This window comes from Mus pahari, chromosome 9 (assembly GCF_900095145.1).
Source record: "Mus pahari chromosome 9, PAHARI_EIJ_v1.1, whole genome shotgun sequence".
Lineage (NCBI taxonomy): Eukaryota > Metazoa > Chordata > Mammalia > Rodentia > Muridae > Mus > Mus pahari.
The window spans coordinates 45,314,473-45,333,253 of NC_034598.1; the positions used below are offsets into that span (position 1 = coordinate 45,314,473).

Below are 18,781 nucleotides of genomic sequence, written 5' to 3' on the forward strand. Positions count from 1 at the left end.
TTGCTGGGCCCTCCCACACTTGTGTACAGGCCAGTCTGATGGTGGCATTTTCTCAGTCGAGGTTCCCTCTTCCTAGATGGCTCTAGTTTGTGTCAAGTTGAAAAAAACTATCCAGCACAAATACCTACATGTGGGTGTTCCTGGGTCATCCCGTCACTGCTTAGGGAAGCTCATGGGGTACTTGCCAGACTGGCCTGTGTCCTTTCTGCCTGACCCCTTAAGTCATTGCTGTTTTACCACACAGTAGAGACAGGAACCTGACCTTGCTCTGGCCTGGGCCCTTTTGCTGGTGGGCAGGACTTAGAGTAGGGCTAGAGGCCAGTGCACTGATAGAATCAGCTTGGTGTACGTTTGTGTGTGTGTGTCTGTGTGTGTGTGTCTGTGTGTCTGTGTGTCTGTGTCTGTGTCTGTGTGTGTGTGTGTGTTGAGAGTGTATTGAGAAAGTAGACCAGGCTATCCCAGAACAATGTTGACTCAGCTTCCTAGACCGGTGCTGAGATGACAGATATGCCGGGTAGACTCTTTTGAATGTCTCTGAGTGTGGAGCTTAGGCCTGTTCTAGCATCCAGGAGGCCAAGGTAGGAGGCTTAGAACTCCCAAGCTGGCCTGCACTACAGAAGAAGTCAGAGCCTGTCTGGGCTTCGTTCTATCTCAGTCTCCCCCTCCACCTCACTGCTTCCTTATATATGGAAAGGAATCTGCGTCACTCATGAAAGTCAGGCTTGGTTTTGTTGTTTAAGATAGGGTCTCTCTATAGCCCTGATGGTGATAGAACTCTGTGTAGACTAGGCTAGACTATTCTCAGAGATATGCCCACCTCTGCCTTATGTTGGGAATAAAGACATGTACCTTCACACCTAAACTACCTGTGTGGCTGTCAGAGGTTTGAATGTAATTAAACTCTTTGTGATTTGGTGTGGCTCTTTTTGCCTCTTAGGACTCATTTCTGATCCTATCACCTGCCCTGGGAATCATATTCTCAGCCCTGTTTTTAAAACAGGGATATTGCTACTTAGCCTAGTTTTGTCTTCAGACTCTTGCAAGTCCCCATTGTTAGCTGCCAGAATGCTGGGGAAAAAAACACTGAGCCTGTAAGTCTTTTCCCAGTGGGTTTTTTTTTCTTTTTTTCTTTTCTTTTTTTTTTTTTTTTTTTTTTTTTTTTTTTTTTTCCCAGGGGGTTTTAAGGGAACTGCTGCAAAGCAGGCCTATTTGCCCAGCTTCTCATCCTGGTAATATGGCTCACAGCAATCTCCTCTTGTGCGCTCTGTTGCCTGGATGCTACCATGACACTGTGATCCAGTACACAGTTGTTACCATAATGCAGGGTCAGGTGAGCTTCAGTGGGGTTCCATAAGAACTAAGTTGGCACTCCTCACTTCTGCTCCAACCTGTGCCTGAGTTTGTGGTCTGCAGTTGTGTACATGTGCAGGTTTTTTTTTTGTTTTTGTTTTTTTTTGTTTTAAAAAAAAACATGGCAGTGATGGGCTTCTGTGTTGCAGGCGGCAGAATCGTATCCTCAAAGCCCTTTGCCCCTCTGAACTTCAGGATCAACAGCAGGAACTTGAGTGGTAAGCTCTGGGCCCAGTGGTACCCAGGGTATCCGGCTTCCTGTGACCAGTCATAGGGGGTTCTAACTTGCAAGGAGGGTGTTCAGCTCGCTGCTCCTCAGCCTTTGACCACTATACATCATCCATATTCCCTTTTAATATGTTTCTTCAAGAGGAGGTAGTACTCCAAGAAAGGCCTTAGGGTGCAATCTGCAGCAGGAGCCAGTCTTCCTGTGGGCCTCCCTGGGTTAAGCGACTGGTTGGCTCAGCTCAGGGTCTGCATGCTTGCTTTGACTCTGGCTGACCTTGAAGCCTGACCCCATTTGTGTGGGCTTGCCACCTTGTTCCTGAGGAGCCCCAGGTTATTCCTGTCTCAATGGCTGGGCAGGCTTTGGGGATGCTGCTGTACAGACTGCTTGTGGGACATGAGCAGTAGCTCAGGCTGCAGTCCTGATCCGATGCTCTTCCCATAGACATTGGCACCATCATGCGTGTGGTGGAGCTGTCGCCCCTGAAGGGCTCTGTGTCGTGGACTGGCAAGCCTGTCTCCTACTACCTGCACACCATTGACCGCACCATAGTGAGTCCTCACTTGACACCCTACAGAGTGGGAGAGAATCACAGGCCATGGCACCTGGCAACTCTGGGTCTTGGTCCTTGGTTTTCCTGACAAATAGATGCCATAGCAGTTTCAGCCTTGTTACTTGAAGGTCTTGGGTCTCTGTTACCCATTCCCAACTTGTCCAGGTGTGTGCTGGCCTTTTCCTCATAGTCTTCTCATGGCCTCCCCTCCTTGCCAGAGCTCTTTGTGTGCAAGCCTGGTGCTCTGGTGGCCTCTGGGTTCCTAGAAGCTGTATGCTGACGATTCTGCGTGTGTTCTCTGTTCTCCTGGGTCAGTGCTGTGAACGGGCAGCTGACAGCCACCCAAGGCTCCTCAGCTGAGGCACGAACGTTCCCTGTGTTGCTAATGGCACCACACATAGGTCCCAGTGTGGTAGCCGGTGTCCCCCCTGGGAGGCCCTGGCCCTGGGTCCTTAGCAGTCATGGGGAGTCAAGGTTAGTTGCCTTGGTACTCCAGCTGTGCCACTTTTGGTGTTTGCTGCTGTGCCCAGCAGCTCTTTGACACAGGATGACCCAGAATGTCTTTGTGGTCATCCTGTGTCCATGCCTAGGGCCCACTTCTAACAAAGCCTTTTCTTTTCCTTTTTAGCTTGAAAACTATTTTTCTAGTCTGAAAAATCCAAAACTCAGGGTAAGTTTGCATCTCTCTTGACTCTGATCCTACATAAGAGTCATGGTGTCTAGTTGTGCATGTTTGTAGTGTGTGTGGCCAGAGACCCCAAGTCCAACCATGGCCCCGAAGGCCCTAAGCTCTGTTAATGGGTTGGATGTCCATGATTCTGTGAGTAATGGTCCTGCAGAGAGTCCAGGTACCAGTACATTCTTTGTCACTTAGTGCCGTGAGTCCCCAAGTCAGGGTTGTGTCCTAACAGTTGAGGATTCTTGTCTCTAGTACCCTGGAAGGCTGGGCAGTGTGCTCCATGGCAGGTACTTCTCTAGTCACAGCTGCTGGGCATTGGCTTATGTTGTCCCCTGCGAGTAGCTGAGACAGACTCTCATCAGGGACATATAGAGGTGGGCTGTTGTGTACCTTTCCCTGGGGAGATGTAAACCAAGATGTGTTCACTGTACATGTTGCTGGGTGAAGTGCTGAGCTGTCGGTGGTACAGGAGTGTAGGCACCTTACAGGCAGGCACACCGCCACCAAGGAGTACATTCCACCCAGTAGCCTAGCGCCTGTAACCAGCGTGTGTCCTCAGCTGATTCCACAAGGGCATTGAGGTGCGCACCTCATGAAGGCCAGAGCAGCTGGGTTCAAGTCACAGTGGCTATGTTGTGCCAAGAGGACATGGGTCTTTAATGTGTGGTTTGGCTTTGCCTAGCTCTTTGGGGACCATGTCTGTCCTGCTGAGTGGCGCAGTTGGGCCTCTCCATTGGCTGGCATGTCGCATGAGCTTTCATGACCATGTGGTCCTGCAGCTGTCAATGCGGGGTAATCCGGGGCCATCACACCATGACAGGCTCATGTCTTCCCCACAGAGGGGCTGTGGGACCCAAGTCATGCATTGGGACTCTCCCAAGTGTCTTGTGTGTGTGGCTGCTTCATTCCTTCTGGAGCAGAGTTGGATCCTCCTGTGTTCTGGACGCTTACCCAGCACTTCCTTTCAGGAGGAGCAGGAGGCAGCGAGGCGCAGGCAGCAGCGAGAGACCAAGAGCAATGCGACCACGCCCACCAAAGTCCCTGAGAGCAAAGCAGCTGCCACCGAGGCCCCCGCGGTGAGATAGGCTCCTTGTCCAGCATGTCTGTCCAGCACAGGGCACAGGGCTGCTAGGTGGCTGGGATGCCTCAGCCTGTGGCCTTGTGAGCACTCCTGCTGTGACCCTTACCTGCCTGCCTGTGTCCTCCAGGATTCTGGTGCTGAGGAAGAAAAATCAGGTGTGGCTACTGTCAAAAAGCCATCTCCCTCCAAAGCCCGGAAGAAGAAACTGAATAAGAAAGGGAGAAAGATGGCTGGCCGGAAACGTGGACGGCCCAAGAAGATGAGTGCTGCCAGTGCCGAGCGCAAGTCTAAGAAGAGCCAAAGCGCACTGGATCTCCTGCACTCTCCGCCCCCAGCCCCACCCTCGGCCTCACCCCAGGGTAAGCCTCTTTCTCTGCTGCATTGCAGGGGTTTGAGACCTGCCCACCCGAGTCCCCATTCATGTGACTGTGGGACTCTGCCATGTGCCAGGCCTGATGCTCAAACCAGGAGGAGCTCAGTGTGGATTTGGATCCCATAGCTGTTTCAAACCCCAGATTTGACAAGTTTGTTACCCACAGTAGTGTGGGACCATGGTTGGTAGCTGACGGGGACTCCTCTCTCTCTCCTGCAGATGCGTACAGGGCACCTCACAGCCCATTCTACCAGCTACCTCCGAGCACACAGCTGCACTCACCCAACCCACTGCTAGTGGCGCCTACCCCGCCTGCGCTGCAGAAGCTTTTAGGTGGGTCATAGCTCTGACCTTGAAGCCATTCTGTGGTGGCTGTGCAAGTGCTGGGACCCCAGTCAAGCCCCTTGCTGCATGGCCTGCCTTATATTGGCTTATGTTGGCTCCTGGGAGTAGCTGAGACCGACTCACCTCAGGCATCCTGGACTACTTCTGGGGACCTGTGTGGCCCATCAGTACTTGGGGAGCTCTGTATAGAACAACTCACTGCAAGCTGGGTAGTGGTGGCGCACACCTTTAATCCCCAGCACTTGGGAGGCAGAGGCAGGCGGATTTCTGAGTTCAAGACCAGCCTGGTCTACAAAGTGAGTTCCAGGATAGCCAGGGCTACAGAGAAACCCTGTCTTGGAGGAAAAAACAAACAAAAAACAAAAAACAACTCCCTGCACAGGCAAAGCTGACGAAGTCCCTTACTTGAAGGAGAGATCTGCTTTCAGGGTTTAGGGCTGCTCATTCTGCCAGGGGGGAACCTCCCACATTGTGAGAAAAGCTGACATCACAGCAGAATGGACCTGCAGCAAGCCAGGGCCCAATAACCACTCCTGTACCAGCCCTTCTTTACGTGTTGTGCTCTGTGTGTGTGTGTGTGTGTGTGTGTTTGTGTGTCTCCAGAGTCCTTCAAAATCCAGTACCTGCAGTTCCTGGCTTATACGAAGACCCCACAGTACAAGGCCAACCTACAGCAGCTTCTGGACCAGGAGAAGGTGTGCAGGCTCTGCCTTAATGTCAGTGCTCAGCTGAGGGCTGCCTGGGGGCTCTGTGGTCACCTTGTCCTGTCCTCCCTTGTAGGAGAAGAACACACAGCTCCTGGGCACAGCCCAGCAGCTCTTTGGCCATTGCCAGGCCCAAAAGGAAGAGATCCGCAGGCTGTTTCAGCAGAAGCTGGATGAGGTGACTTGAGGCCGCGTGTCCACTTTAGCAAATACCTGACCCAGTGTTTGGTGGGGCAACCAAAGATAGCTTCCCTTGTCCTTACGGAAGTACTGATACGGAATTGCCTTGGCTATACTCGGGTCAGAGCTGTAGGGTGGCTGTCGTCTCTTCTGTTCCTATAAACTGGGACTCTACTCACCATGCTTTATCCTCATCCCCAGTTGGGCGTGAAGGCACTGACCTACAATGACCTGATTCAGGCCCAGAAGGAAATCTCTGCCCACAACCAGCAGCTGCGGGAGCAGTCGGAACAGCTGGAGAAGGACAACAGCGAGCTTCGGAGCCAGAGCCTGCGGCTGGTGTGTGCAGGGGGGCCTGCCACTGCTGGGTGCACACGTGTGAGGTGGAGGGAGGACTTGATTGCCCACTCACTAACCCAGAGGTGTGCTCTGGCACCAGACTTGCTGGGCTTTGCAAGGATCAGGCCAGGGACCCTTTCCAGTCATGGTCCTATAAAGGTCACACTGGCCTTTATTACATTGCTTGTTTGAGGGTGGGTGTTGATACTATGTGCTACAACTGTAGGAAGGATTCATTGCACTGCCCAGAGAACCTGGCCCTTGCTCCCTTTGGCTACTGAGACTTCCTGTTCATGTACCCACAGCTCAGGGCCCGGTGCGAGGAGCTGAGGCTTGACTGGTCCACACTGTCCCTGGAGAACCTGCGGAAAGAGAAGCAGGCCCTGCGGAGCCAGATCTCAGAGAAGCAGCGGCACTGCCTGGAGCTGCAGGTAGGGTATAGGGGTGATGCATCAGACCCCACCTTCACCCTCAGAAGAGCATCTGTGATGATGGACAGCAGCGGTGTGCGTGTCCTTGGGCCACCATGTGCCACCTACCCTGCTGGGTGGAGCCTTGGCTGCCCCGTGACACCCCTCCCATCCTCTAGATCAGTATCGTGGAGCTGGAGAAGACCCAGCGCCAGCAGGAGCTCCTGCAGTTGAAGTCCTGTGTTCCACCAGATGATGCTCTGTCTCTGCATCTGCGCGGCAAGGGCGCCCTGGGCCGAGAGCTAGAGGCTGACACTGGACGCTTACGTCTTGAGCTGGACTGTGCCAAGATCTCCCTGCCACACCTCAGCAGCATGAGCCCTGAGCTGTCCATGAATGGCCATGCTGCCAGCTATGAGCTCTGCAATGCAGCTAGTCGGCCATCATCCAAGCAGAACACCCCCCAGTACCTGGCTTCTCCCTTAGACCAGGAGGTCGTACCTTGCACCCCTAGCCACAGCGGCCGGCCTCGGCTAGAGAAGCTGTCTGGCCTGGCTTTGCCTGATTATACCCGGTTGTCACCTGCCAAGATTGTGTTGAGGCGGCACCTGAGCCAGGACCACACTGGGGCTAGCAAAGCCGCTACCAGTGAGCCACACCCTCGGTGAGGACAAGTGCACGTAGTGGCTCTTGTCACCATTGCTGCCGTGTGCCTGCTGGGCATGGGCAGAGTGACCGGCCTTTCATTGCAGGCCAGAGCACGCCAAGGAGAGCAGCCTTCCCTACCAGAGCCCTGGCTTGTCCAACAGCATGAAGCTCAGCCCCCAGGATCCACCGCTGGCCTCCCCGGCGACCTCGCCCCTCACCTCCGAGAAGGGTAGTGAGAAGGTAAGGGCTGCTCCAGAGAAGCTTCCTGTGTGATGAGTGGATGAGGCAACTGCAGTGCACTGTGCCCAGTGCGTCTGTAGGATGCATGAAGAGTACTCTAGAGCCCTGGGGAAGAGGTGGCGACTGGCATCCCCAGGCCTTGGGATGTGGTTGCAGTTGAGTGTGTCAGAGCCTCCCTTGTGTGTCCTTGGTGGACTCAGATGCTCAGACGTTGGAACAGGGTTCCAGGAACAGGTTGCTTGGGGCATCTGGAGTGGGACCAAGGATCTGGGGTCTCCACTGTATTTACAGAGATGGGATGCAGTTTGGGAGGAACGGGCAGGGTCCTTGTGAGGCTTGGCAGTCCGAAGTGACAGGTCTCAGAAACAGAGGCGGAAAGAAGAATCTGGGAAGTGTGCACTGTCCTCAAGTTCACATACGGCCCTTACAGGAGCTACCAGCCCATGACCTGAGGATATAGTGTGTAGAGTGGGTCTGTGGCTGAGCTCCCATCCATGCCGGGGTGACACATGGCTGTCTATTGGCAGGGTGTGAAGGAGCGTGCCTACAGCAGCCATGGGGAGACCATCACCAGCCTACCTGTTAGCATTCCACTCAGCACAGTGCAGCCCAACAAGCTACCCGTCAGCATCCCACTGGCCAGCGTGGTACTGCCCAGCCGTGCCGAGAGGGCGGTGAGTTGCCAGACCAGGTGGTGTGGTGGTGGTAGTGGTGGAGGCGGCGGCGGCGGCTGCGGCGGCGGCTGCGGCGGCGGCGGCGGCGGCGGCGGCGGCGGCGGGGAGCAACCCTGGTCTTTATGACTGTCGGTGCTGTTGAGATTGAGCCCGGAACTGCCAAAGGCCATGTCCACAGCTAATTCTGCTATCATGTAATTAGGTCCTGGGTGTATTTTGTAAGAAGCAGAAGCAGAGAAGAAAGAAAAGTCCTCTTAGGAGGTCTTTAGCCACTCAAGCAGCAGGGTCAGGCATGGCCTGGGCTGCTGTTTGTGATAGCTGACATCAGGGATGATTGACTGTTGTTCACAGAGGGTGGGTTGTAGACAGTGTAGCCCTTCCTTCCATTTGCTTTACCTGAGGCAGTGTCTTCTCTGTCCTAGGTCAGAGTGAGCTGAACATGTAGTTGTGTCTGGCCTTTTGGCTTGGACTCCTGAGCTGAGCCCAGCTCTGTCCTCTGTGGTCTCCCCTGCCCTTAGCCCTTCTGCCCCATTGCCTCCTGTTGGGCCTGCTCAGCAAATGGTTCTGTCTTGCAGAGGAGCACTCCCAGCCCTGTGCCTCAGCCCCGGGACTCTTCAGCCACACTTGAGAAGCAGACTGGTGCTTCCGCCCATGGTGCAGGGGGTGCTGGAGCAGGGAGCAGGAGCCTCGCTGTGGCGCCCACAGGTGACCTTTGCACCCCCGCCCCATTGGGACTTCTCCCAGCTAGCTGCCATGGTCCTTGTGGAGGAGATGCCATTGTGGGACAGAAATAGGAACTGAGGCCACACAGCAGGTAGCCCTGAGGTTCTGGGCCCAGGGTCCTGTTTGGGGAAGGTGGAGGACTAGTATATGGCTGTCCTTTGCTGACTTGGTTTGGGCCAGGGCATGCCAGGCACCTTTTCCTGAGGGATGCTTAAAGTCCTGTGCTAGGGTCAACCGGTCCTGGAAGGTTCAGACAGCTCACAGCACCGGGGCCACCTTGTGTGCCCTGGTGTTTGCAGGTGACTGAGCTCAGGAGGCTGCCTCTTCTTTGAGTCTGGCCCACCCACACCTGCTGGTGCTCTGAGGCCAGCCTTAGTCCTGTAGCCTTCAGTTCTTCTAGAAAGCTGTTTCTGACCTCAGGTGGTCCCTCCAAGGCTGAGGTGTCCTCGCCACCCCTACCAATGTGCTTGGCTTTCTTGCCTTCCTTAAGAAACTGGTTCTTCGTTGATAGGTTTCTATGCTGGTTCGGTGGCCATCAGTGGGGCCCTGGCCAGCAGCCCAGCACCTCTGGCCTCTGGAATGGAATCTGCTGTTTTTGATGACTCCTCTGGTCCCAGCAGCCTCTTTGCCACCATGGGGTCTCGCAGCACACCACCACAACACCCACCTCTCCTGTCGCAGTCCCGCAACTCGGGTCCTGCCTCTCCTGCCCACCAACTCACAGCCAGTCCCCGCCTGAGTGTGACCACTCAGGGCTCGCTGCCAGACACCAGCAAAGGGGAACTGCCTTCTGATCCTGCCTTCTCAGACCCAGAGAGCGAAGCAAAGAGGAGGATTGTGTTCAGCATTTCAGTTGGTGCCAGCTCCAAGCAGTCACCTTCCACCAGGCACAGCCCCTTGACCTCTGGCACCCGAGGGGACTGTGTGCAGAGCCACGGACAGGACAGTCGTAAGCGCAGCAGAAGGAAGCGTGCATCAGCTGGAACACCTAGCCTCAGCACGGGTGTGTCCCCCAAGCGCCGGGCTCTGCCAACTGTTGCTGGCCTCTTTACACAGTCCTCGGGGTCTCCTCTTAATCTCAACTCCATGGTAAGTGCAGGACCTGTAGGGCAGGGTGGGCAAGTGCTGCTCATGTGGGCTGTGGGGCTACAGTCCAGCGGGGTAGAGCCAGAGACATAGAAGCTAGGGGTGGGTGGCAGGGACAGTGGCTGGTATTCTGGCTCTCTCCTCTCCCTACTTGTACTTCTACGAGGCCTCTCCAAGACCCTAGCCTGGGCATGTGACTCATCTGCCCTCCTCTGACCCCACAGGTCAGCAACATCAACCAGCCGCTGGAGATCACAGCCATCTCATCCCCTGAGAGCTCCCTGAAGAGCTCCCCCACCCCCTACCAGGACCATGACCAGCCTCCGGTGCTCAGGAAGGAGCGGCCCCTAGGACCAACTAATGGGGCCCACTACTCGCCACTGACCTCAGATGAGGAGCCAGGCTCTGAGGACGAGCCCAGCAGTGCCCGGTGAGTGCAGAGTTAACTGCTCTGTGAGGTGAAAGTCTTGGACCAGGCGCTGGCTCTGTCACCCAGCTTTTACACCCTGACCTCCCTGGCCTGGGTAGTGTTATGAGTGGGCATCACCTTTGCTTTTCTTGGTGAATGGGGACTGGGGCCAGCATGGGGGCCTGTGCGTCTGTGAGGCCCTCTGGGTCCTCTGCCTGTGTCTGAGCCAATATATGCTCCCCTCCCCTCCTGCTCTGTGCTGCCCTGCAGGCCAGTTGAGCATTGATGAGGTCCCGGCTGCACACTTTTTGAATGTCATGGTGGAGTTACTACTGCATATGTGAATTTCGATCATGCATTAAGCTCCAAGTTGAGCAAGGCTTGGGACAGAAGCTCTTACAGGTTGTCCTGCTTGAGATATACAGTTGTCACAGCCCAAGCAGACCTTCTGAGGTCCTCAGCACAGTCCCATGCACAGACCTTAGGACGGCCAGTTGCCCAGCTTTACTCTAGCTCTGTTCCTAAGAGTCCTCAGATCTCTCAGCACATAGACTCACCTAAGTGACCATTGTCTTTGCACAGAATTGAGAGAAAAATTGCAACAATCTCTTTAGAAAGCAAATCTCCCCCGAAGACACTGGAAAATGGTGAGTTTTTTGCTCTCTGCCTGAGGCCTGATGGTGGTGGGAGCCCTGTGCTCAGGGCAGGCTAGCCCGGGACTGCATCTGTTACATGGATGGTTGGGAGGGCAGGACCAGAGGCCTTCCTGTTCTAAGCAATAGAAGTGTCACATTGCATGTGCCTTCACCCCAGGAAGCCCCAGGCCCCAGGCTCTGCTCATGGCCACTGACTTCTCCCATCAGGTGGTGGCTTGGTGGGAAGGAAGTCGGTCCCTTCGAGCGAGCCTATCAACAGCAGCAAATGGAAGTCCACCTTCTCTCCCATCTCTGACCTCGGCTTGGCTAAGGCCGTGGACAGTCCGCTACAGGCTGGCTCTGCCCTGAGCCACAGCCCCCTGTTCTCTTTCCGGCCATCCCTGGAGGAGCCTGCTGCTGAGGCCAAGCTCCCCACCCACCCAAGGAAAAGCTTTGCAGGCTCTCTGGGTGCAGCCGAGGGGCCAAGCCCTGGCACCAACCCTCCCAATGGCCTGGCCTTCAGCGGGGGCCTTGCTGCAGACCTCGGTTTACACAGCTTCAATGACGGTGCTTCCCTCTCCCACAAGGGCCCTGATGTGACTGGCCTGAGTGCCTCTCTGAGCTTCCCGTCCCAGAGGGGCAAGGACAGTACCACAGAGGCCAACCCTTTCCTCAGCAGGCGGCAACCCGAGGGCCTGGGTGGCTTGAAGGGTGAGGGCAACGCAAACAAGGAGTCAGGAGAGAGCCTGCCCCTGTGCGGGCCCTCGGACAAGGCCTCACTGCCGCATGGCAGCAGGGCCAACAAAGGCCGTGACCGCGAGCTGGACTTCAAGGGCGGCCACAACCTCTTCATCTCTGCTGCAGCCGTGCCTCCAGGTGGCCTCCTTGGTGGCCCTGGTCTTGTAACTGTGGCTTCTTCTGCAGGCAGTGCGACACCCACTGCCCAGGCTCCCCGGCCTTTCCTGAGCACCTTTGCCCCCGGGCCCCAGTTTACTCTGGGCCCCATGTCCCTGCAGGCCAACCTGGGGTCTGTGGCCGGCTCCTCTGTGCTGCAGTCCTTGTTCAGCACTGTGCCAGCTGCTGCAGGCCTGGTGCATGTGTCATCCACTGCGACCCGACTGACCAACTCACACACCATGGGCAGCTTCTCTTCTGGGGTGGCCGGCGGAACCGTTGGAGGTAGGCAAGGAAGGGCCGCCCCGTGGTCCCAGTGCAGCAACTCAGTCCCCAGCAGCCACCTAGAGATTCCTTCCAAGCTCTCGGAGGGCGGTAGGAAGGCCTCCTAGTTCTCAGTGCAAGCTGTCAGCGGCCGGCCCGCAGGCCACACTGTGTGAGGAGGAGGAGGAGGAGACTGCTGGCTAGCCTCATAACACATGCCTCTTGTTTTCAGAAGACCACGTGCACTTAACTAGGGCAGTACTTTCTTCGGGGGCCTCCCCTGTTTGAGGTGACCACCCACATGCCTCATGGCTGGTCCGTGGAAGTGGGCCGGCCTGATGAGAAATGAGTCCAGGAGGGCCTGCTCGGACTGCTCAGACGCAGAGCGGAGCGGAGCCTGGGCCACAGGCCAGGCGTGGTGCGGTGCTGGCTGGGCAGGGGCGGGCAGGTGGGCCCGAGGGGCAGGGCCTCGGCCTGGCAGGTAAGTATCCCACACTGAGCCTACTGCTTGCTGCTTGTGCCTGCGCTTGGACCGGAGTCACGCTGTCCTTTTGCTTCTTCCTGCTGGCGGCTGTACTCTTGCTTCGCCTGCCTGGATGGTGCCGCCTGTTGAAGCTGCTTTTTCTCTCCTGTTTACAGGTGTCTTTACCCACGCGGTGCCCTCCGCCTCTGCTCACCCGTTTGGAGCTGGTGTCGGCAGCGGGGCTGTGTGTAGCAGTGCCACGCTGGGCCTGAGCCCGCTGCAGGCGGCGGCCAGCACCTCGGCTTCTTCCTTTCAGGCCGCGGCTTCGGTCGAGACTCGGCCGCCCCCTCCACCTCCCCTACTTCCTCCTCAGCATCTAGGCCGGCCCCCTGCGGGGCCACCTGTCCTCCATGCACCCCCTCCTCCTAACGTCGCCTTGCCTCCTCCGCCTGCGCTGCTGGCTTCTAACCCTGAGCCAGTGCTTCTGCAGAGCCTGGCCTCCCTCCCAGCTAACAACGCTTTCTTACCCCACTCCTCTGCCGCCTCTCTGCAGCCTGCTAATGCCTCTCTATCTGTCAAGCTCGCCTCCCTCCCACACAAGGTCTCCCGCCCCTCCTTCACGGTGCACCACCAGCCCCTGCCCCGGCTGGCCCTGGCGCAGGCCGCGCCCGCCGCCCCACAGGCCAGCACCTCGGGGCCATCTGCTGTGTGGGTTTCCCTTGGCATGCCGCCTCCTTATGCCGCGCACCTTTCGGGGGTTAAGCCTCGATAAAGACCTTGCTTAGCTAGCAGTTCATGTTCTGTAAGGTAAGGCTAGAGCCAAACCGTCCTTCCTCTTGCCCAGAAGACGGCTGGCAGGGCTCGGCAGATGCCTGGGGTCCTGAGTGGTAGAGATGGGAGGCTAAGGGAGGCAGGCAGGGCCACCATTGTGCAAGAGTACCTGGTCCTCAGCCAGCTGCTGAGAGGACAATGGAAGTGATGAGGTTCAAGTGTGGTAGACCAGAGCGCCGGCCCATAGCAGTTCCTAATGATGAGGTTGCATTCTCAGCTTCCACCCTCAGGTCCTCCTGTGCAGAGGAAATCGGGGCTAGTCGGTGGGTGAGGTTCTAGACTGGCCATAGGCAGAAACCTGCCCGGGGTAGCATAGCATCCTGGAGCAGAGTTGGGCCCACCTACCTCTCCCAGAACAGAGGTTGTGAAACCCTGCCTGGCTGTCAGCCCTGTAAGCCCTTGGGTCTGGCTGTGTGGTGGTAGTAGCCTGGGCAGAGGGCAGCCTGGCCATCACCATCTGGAGGTCGTCTGAGGGCTAGCACCTCTCCAGCTGACCTATTCTGGATGCTCAGCAAGGCAGACCTGGAGGGGGCTGGGCCCACTGGCACCTGCCAGGAATGCCCCCACGCCCTTTGCCCTGCTGGGCAGATCACCTGAGGCAGGGATACTGAATGCACCTAACCTATGCCCCTCCTCCCTGCAGGTAATTAGGACTTCTACTACCTCAGCCACGACCTATGCAAGGACGGTGTGGACCAAGCCTGCTGCCTGCCAGACCGGCGGAGCCGGACATGGAGCCACTGTGAATCGGCGGCACCGCAGGACGTGCTGGACTGGTCCAGTTTGTACTGTCAATAGTTTTAGATAAAGTATTTATCTTTTTTTTTTTTTTCAATTCTGACTTACTTTATTCCATCAAAGTCGTCCAAGGCAACCTCTTGAGACGTCTAAGTGTCTGTGAGAGAGAATAATATAAAGACTTGGCCTGCTGGGCTGGCCACAAGGACTCCTGACTCCGTCCCGGTGCTATCTCACCAGCAAGCCCATGCCTACCCATCTCCATCTCTGTCCTGGGTGCTGCCCCAAACATGGACTGTGGCCAAACAGTTCTCAGATGCGCCCCCAACACCTTGCTCTGACACCAAAGGCACGCCTGGCATACCCAATGGGGGCTGACCTTTGGTCCCCCTCCTTGGAACTTGCCTGCTGTCACTGTGAACACCCCACTGTTAACCCTGTGGCTTGGGGCGTGCCTTTGCAGTGGGTGCAGACTGGGCTGGGGCAGGAATGGGGGTTCCCAGCTGGGCTGAGTGGTGCTGACAGGTGAGGGCCACTACTGCAGGGCTTGGTGGCTCCTGTGACAAGTGCATTTACTTTGTATTTCTTTGCTTTTCTGGCTCGGGGCATGCTGGTCAGGTGACCTGGGGCTGGCCCAATGTGGGTCCCCTGGCATCTGTGTATAAGAGAGTCACATGATCAGTGACAGTATTTTATAGAGATTTGATGGAGATTTATAAATTTCATAGACTTGACTGCATTTATTTTTAGATTGTATAATGCACAGTGAACTTTAAAGAAAAGGAAAGAAAAGTGAGGAGGAAAAATACTTTTATTTATTCAAATGCACAAAAAACGGAAAAAAAAAATGACACTGGCCAGGGACCCTGCGGGAGTGCGGCCCAGATGTACTGGGCTGCCCGGGGCCTCTGGTCACTATGGGCATCGCCTGCCTATGTCTAGGAGTTGCTTCCTGGTCCTGGGGATGGGTGCACTGGGAGTGACTACAGAGGTCAGGGCTGACTTGATTTTCTGAGATGGTCCTGACTGCCCTCAATGTTGTTCACTTCCAGTGGTGGGCTGAGGGGCGAGGCCATGTTGCCCCACCCCCACCCCACCTACTTCCCAAAGTAGTTGTGAAGACGGTGCTGGTGTCTCCCTCCCCCTTCCCACCCCGCGATGGTGCTCATGTTCGGCAGGCCTACTCCTGTGCACCACAGCTAACTAAGGTGCTGCAGAGCAGGGTGGCTGAAACAAAAGCTAGCAAATCCCAAGCCTGGAACAAACCCCCCTGAGTGAACACTGTACACACCACCCGCCAGCCCGCCCGTCATCCTGGCAGCTGCTGCTCCAGCGGCCATTGCCTCCACCTTACTTGAGTGTTAGGGGACAGACACAGCATGTTATGGCCCAGTGGGCCACAGGTGCTCTGGGTACAGCTGCAAGTCCTTTCCTGAGCCCATAAGAAAGGGGAACCCACAGTAAACTGACCATGGTGCATAGTGGCCCCAGGCACTCTGTGACTGATGGGCCTAGTACAGGGTAAGGCTGCCTCGGTCATCCTTGCCACTCCAACCCAAGGTTGCTGCAGGGCTTTGAGCTCAGGAACTGATAGAAAGCCCTACAGACTGGGACCACCACTCCCACACTAGCCCAGACGGGACACACCTCCCAGTTCCCACCTTCAACCTACACAGCTTTTTTGACATTCTGGCCTGTTTGTAACTTGATGCAGCATCACTCTGTCTTGTAATGACCTCTGTACTTAACGGGTGCATTGTTCTCTTCCCTTGGTTCCCCCAAGGCATCTCACACATTGTTGCTGCCTTTAGACACAGTATAATAAATAAAGCCGTTTTCACTTGAGCCAGTTCTCAGTGCCAGTCTTTCTTTGCCTGTTTGTTGCTGTCCAACCTGGACTGGAAGAGCAGCATGCCTATCTATCTTGTGAGGCTGACTGTGACTCTGAAGGATTCCTGCTTTGGGAGGACCCAGTCTCAGTTAAGAATCTAATCCTGACTGAGTCAAAGCCCCTTGACAACGTTTAGAAAGCTAGGATTTATGTGTCCCTTACAACTTAGGCAGAACACACCTTTCCCCATCAGGGTCGCCTACAACTCCCACTTATATGTGTACCACTCCCCAAAGCCCAAGAATGGCTCCACATCTCCACAGTGAGGGTGTCCAGCCCAGGGTCAGGCCCACTGTGAGCCAGAGGCTTGTCCTGCCTACACCTGTACTGTGTGTGCCACCAGCCCAGCTTTCCTGGTGTTTTATTCTCTGTCCCGGATGCTCTGGAACTGAGACCCTCTTCCCCCTGCCTCCCAAGTGCCCACCAGCCTGTGTCCCACCCTCCTCTTCTCCAGTCACTCCAATGTGGCTCAAAAAAGAGGTACCTTTATTAAAGAGCAGGCTGAACACTGAGGCCAGCACCCATGGCCTGCTCTATCAGCAGGAGGGGGTTCACAGCTTCATCTAGCATCATACATTCATCTGGCAATGGACAGGGGAGCTGTGCCAGGCGCGGTCCCTGGATGTGAACACTCAAGGGGTGCTGGCAGGGAGATGACATGGAGAACGAGGACCACAGACCCTGCCTACCTCCTCTGGACCTTTGAACAGATGTATTTAAACCTATTAAAAAAATAAACAAACAAACAAACTTCCTAGGGTAGCCAGGGCCCCAGAGAGGGTCAGTCCAACACATCTAACTGGGAGCCAATACAAGCAGTCCGCCCATCCTTAGGCAGGCTATTCAGCTGGAACCTGGCCTCCTCGGAGATGCCGAACTGCTCCAGGGGGTCCTGTGGAAGGCACAGTGGCTGTGAACAAGGCCAGGGAAAGCTGTCCCATCCCCTCCCACCCCACACACCTTGCCAGTCATCTTCCTGATTTCATTCCTGTAGAAGATAAGGCTCCGTCGCATGTATTCGTAGCTGGAGGAAAGGACTGGGCTCACTGGTCACATTCCCCCATGTTTCCACCCAGCTCCCAGCAGTCCCTAAAGCCCCACCTGGCCCGCTGCAGAGCCTCCATCCATTCCTGACACTGCTCTTGGCTACAGCATTCAAAGTGATATTTCCTGCTGAGGTCTTCCACGAAGCCTGGAAAGGGATAAAGGAAAAGAGCCACCTCTGGTCAGTGTCCAGTTGGTCTACATCCTGCTGGCCACAAGTCCCAGCTTCCTCTCACCAGGGTTTCAAACTACACCTCCTCTTGTTCTAACACCAAGTCATCTGCCTGTCTCATTGCTGGCTTTGTCCTCCAGAATCCTGACCCCTGAACCCACAAATAGGGGACTCACTGGGAAGTTGGGTTATTGGGAATGGTAGTGGCTAATAGAAGGTCATTAGGATAGACCCTAAACTGAATGGAAATAGGACATGGGAGATGAAGCCCCAGCATCCGTGTCGGAGAGCAGAACAAATACACCTGTAATGTCGGTGCTCAAGAAAGAGACTCAAGAAAGACAGAAGGGTTCCTAGGGCTTGCTGGCCTGTCAGTATAGCTTAAAAATAGGTCCAGGGTGGGATCCCACTGCCAAGCCCAATGACCAGCGTTTTATGCTGGAGACCTACATAGTGGAAGATGTGAACCAACTACTCAAGTTTCCCTCTGGCCTTACTGGCATACTCATACCCCAAAACACGTGTGCACGCGTGCAAGAAGCAGAAAATAGGGGTACAGATAAAGACCCCCACTGGATAATAGAGGTAGACATGATGCCCAAATCTCTACAAGGTACTGTAAAGTTCTCGTTAGGGAAGAAGGCTGAGACAGGCCTTAAAGCCTGCCTGCACCCTGCCTGTGGCAGAGATGGAGGCAGAGACTGGTTCTGCTGTACACACCACGTTCGCAGACTGCACCTCCCTCAGCTGGGGACCGGCAGAGGTCGGGGAAGAAACTAAGACTAGAACCAGACCCAGTGGGCACTCTGAGCGACAGCTGGGCCAGTCCTGGGCCACCAGCGGACGCGGGATCCAGGACAAACGGAGGCTCCTAAGGGAGTAGAAAGGATAAGGTGCGCGGAACAGAGTCCGGGATGGAAACAGTGGGGACCAGAGCACTTACTGATGGAGAAGCCGCCCGGTTCTTCCTGGGCCACTCTGCAGCGCTCCAGCAACAGGGCTCCGAGGGGCTGCGCGAGACACGGCCATGAGCGCCGGCCTCCGGGCCGCGCGGGTCCCCCGCGCCCCCCACGCCCCTACCTCGGCCTCGTCCGGGCGGAAGTAAAAGAGGAAGTTGACCACCAGCTTCACCAGCCGCCGCTTGGCCACTGCAGGCACAGGGCGGTGTCAGCGCGGAACTGTTCTCATTCGCCCACCCGGGAACCGCGCCGGCCCGCCCGCCCGCCCGAGTGCCCCAGCCGCGGCCCGGACTGGCTCACCGCTGCCCTTCTTGGGGCCCCGCATGCCTAGCTCGGCCGCCATCTCTGCCGGCTGCCGGGACAGCGCCTGCAACTCTTTCTCGTTGTACCGCATCCCGCCGCCCGGTTCCGCGCGAACCAAAGCGCGCCCTGCCTCTCGGCCGCCGTCGTCCCCGAAGCCGCAGCCAGCGCCACAAAAGTCTCAGGGAGCAACCTCGGAAGTCTCAGCCGGGTGACTGCGCCTGCGCGTTGTCGGGCTGGCGGCGCGGCCCTAGTTTGTGGGTCCGCGCGGTTGAACACGGAGTCGGACGGGAAGGAGATGGCCCGTCCTTAAATAACCGTCAGACACACTAAGCGTGAGGTGTGAAGTTAGACTCAGAGCACTCCACGATGAGCGAAGCGCCTTCCTGGGCCGGTGAACCCCCTAAGGCTTCGCTCTTGTCGCGATAGCCGGCGCCACTAGACTTAGGGCGGAGCGAAACTGCGCGGACGCTACACTGAGCAAGCGCACTCCGCGCCCCGACGCTCCTTTCTCTCCCGCCTCCCGAAGACGGAAGTCCATCCTCTGGGCATGCGCACACACGAAACGCC

At 56.3% G+C, this 18,781-nt stretch overlaps 2 protein-coding genes across 5 annotated transcripts in view; one reads left to right on the forward strand and one right to left on the reverse strand.

The window, feature by feature from the left end:
• Window positions 1–15,690, forward strand: part of Dot1l (DOT1 like histone lysine methyltransferase) — a 39,794-nt gene extending 24,104 nt beyond the window's left edge. Inside the window, exons 10-29 of one of the 3 annotated variants that reach the window (XM_021204378.2) lie at window positions 1,500–1,568; window positions 2,021–2,127; window positions 2,758–2,799; window positions 3,777–3,884; window positions 4,017–4,248; window positions 4,482–4,595; window positions 5,211–5,302; window positions 5,388–5,489; window positions 5,693–5,830; window positions 6,136–6,261; window positions 6,420–6,904; window positions 6,993–7,128; window positions 7,656–7,802; window positions 8,378–8,507; window positions 9,037–9,614; window positions 9,836–10,041; window positions 10,603–10,667; window positions 10,884–11,834; window positions 12,453–13,083; window positions 13,751–15,690. In XM_021204378.2, the coding sequence (XP_021060037.1) occupies window positions 1,500–1,568; window positions 2,021–2,127; window positions 2,758–2,799; window positions 3,777–3,884; window positions 4,017–4,248; window positions 4,482–4,595; window positions 5,211–5,302; window positions 5,388–5,489; window positions 5,693–5,830; window positions 6,136–6,261; window positions 6,420–6,904; window positions 6,993–7,128; window positions 7,656–7,802; window positions 8,378–8,507; window positions 9,037–9,614; window positions 9,836–10,041; window positions 10,603–10,667; window positions 10,884–11,834; window positions 12,453–13,048 (4,424 nt within the window). In that variant the 3' untranslated portion in view covers window positions 13,049–13,083; window positions 13,751–15,690. Of the gene's footprint in view, window positions 1–1,499; window positions 1,569–2,020; window positions 2,128–2,757; window positions 2,800–3,776; window positions 3,885–4,016; window positions 4,249–4,481; window positions 4,596–5,210; window positions 5,303–5,387; window positions 5,490–5,692; window positions 5,831–6,135; window positions 6,262–6,419; window positions 6,905–6,992; window positions 7,129–7,655; window positions 7,803–8,377; window positions 8,508–9,036; window positions 9,615–9,835; window positions 10,042–10,602; window positions 10,668–10,883; window positions 11,835–12,452 lie in introns of all 3 variants that reach the window. The other 2 variants (XM_021204379.2, XM_029542072.1) reach the window with 2 other exon arrangements.
• Window positions 15,691–16,205: 515 nt separating this feature from the next.
• On the reverse strand, window positions 16,206–18,761 carry Plekhj1 (pleckstrin homology domain containing J1). Of its 2 annotated transcripts, none has more exons than XM_021205253.1 (6): window positions 18,212–18,761; window positions 18,033–18,100; window positions 17,896–17,962; window positions 16,838–16,928; window positions 16,697–16,760; window positions 16,206–16,628 (listed from the first exon to the last, which is right to left on the reverse strand). In XM_021205253.1, exons 1-6 carry the CDS (start codon window positions 18,303–18,305, stop codon window positions 16,518–16,520), a joined length of 495 nt encoding a protein of 164 aa, XP_021060912.1. In that variant the 5' UTR covers window positions 18,306–18,761; the 3' UTR covers window positions 16,206–16,517. The 2 variants fall into 2 exon arrangements, with proteins under 2 accessions (XP_021060912.1, XP_029398220.1); XM_029542360.1 differs by having other exon boundaries at window positions 16,697–16,724; window positions 18,212–18,642.
• Between the last annotated feature and the right edge of the window lie 20 nt (window positions 18,762–18,781).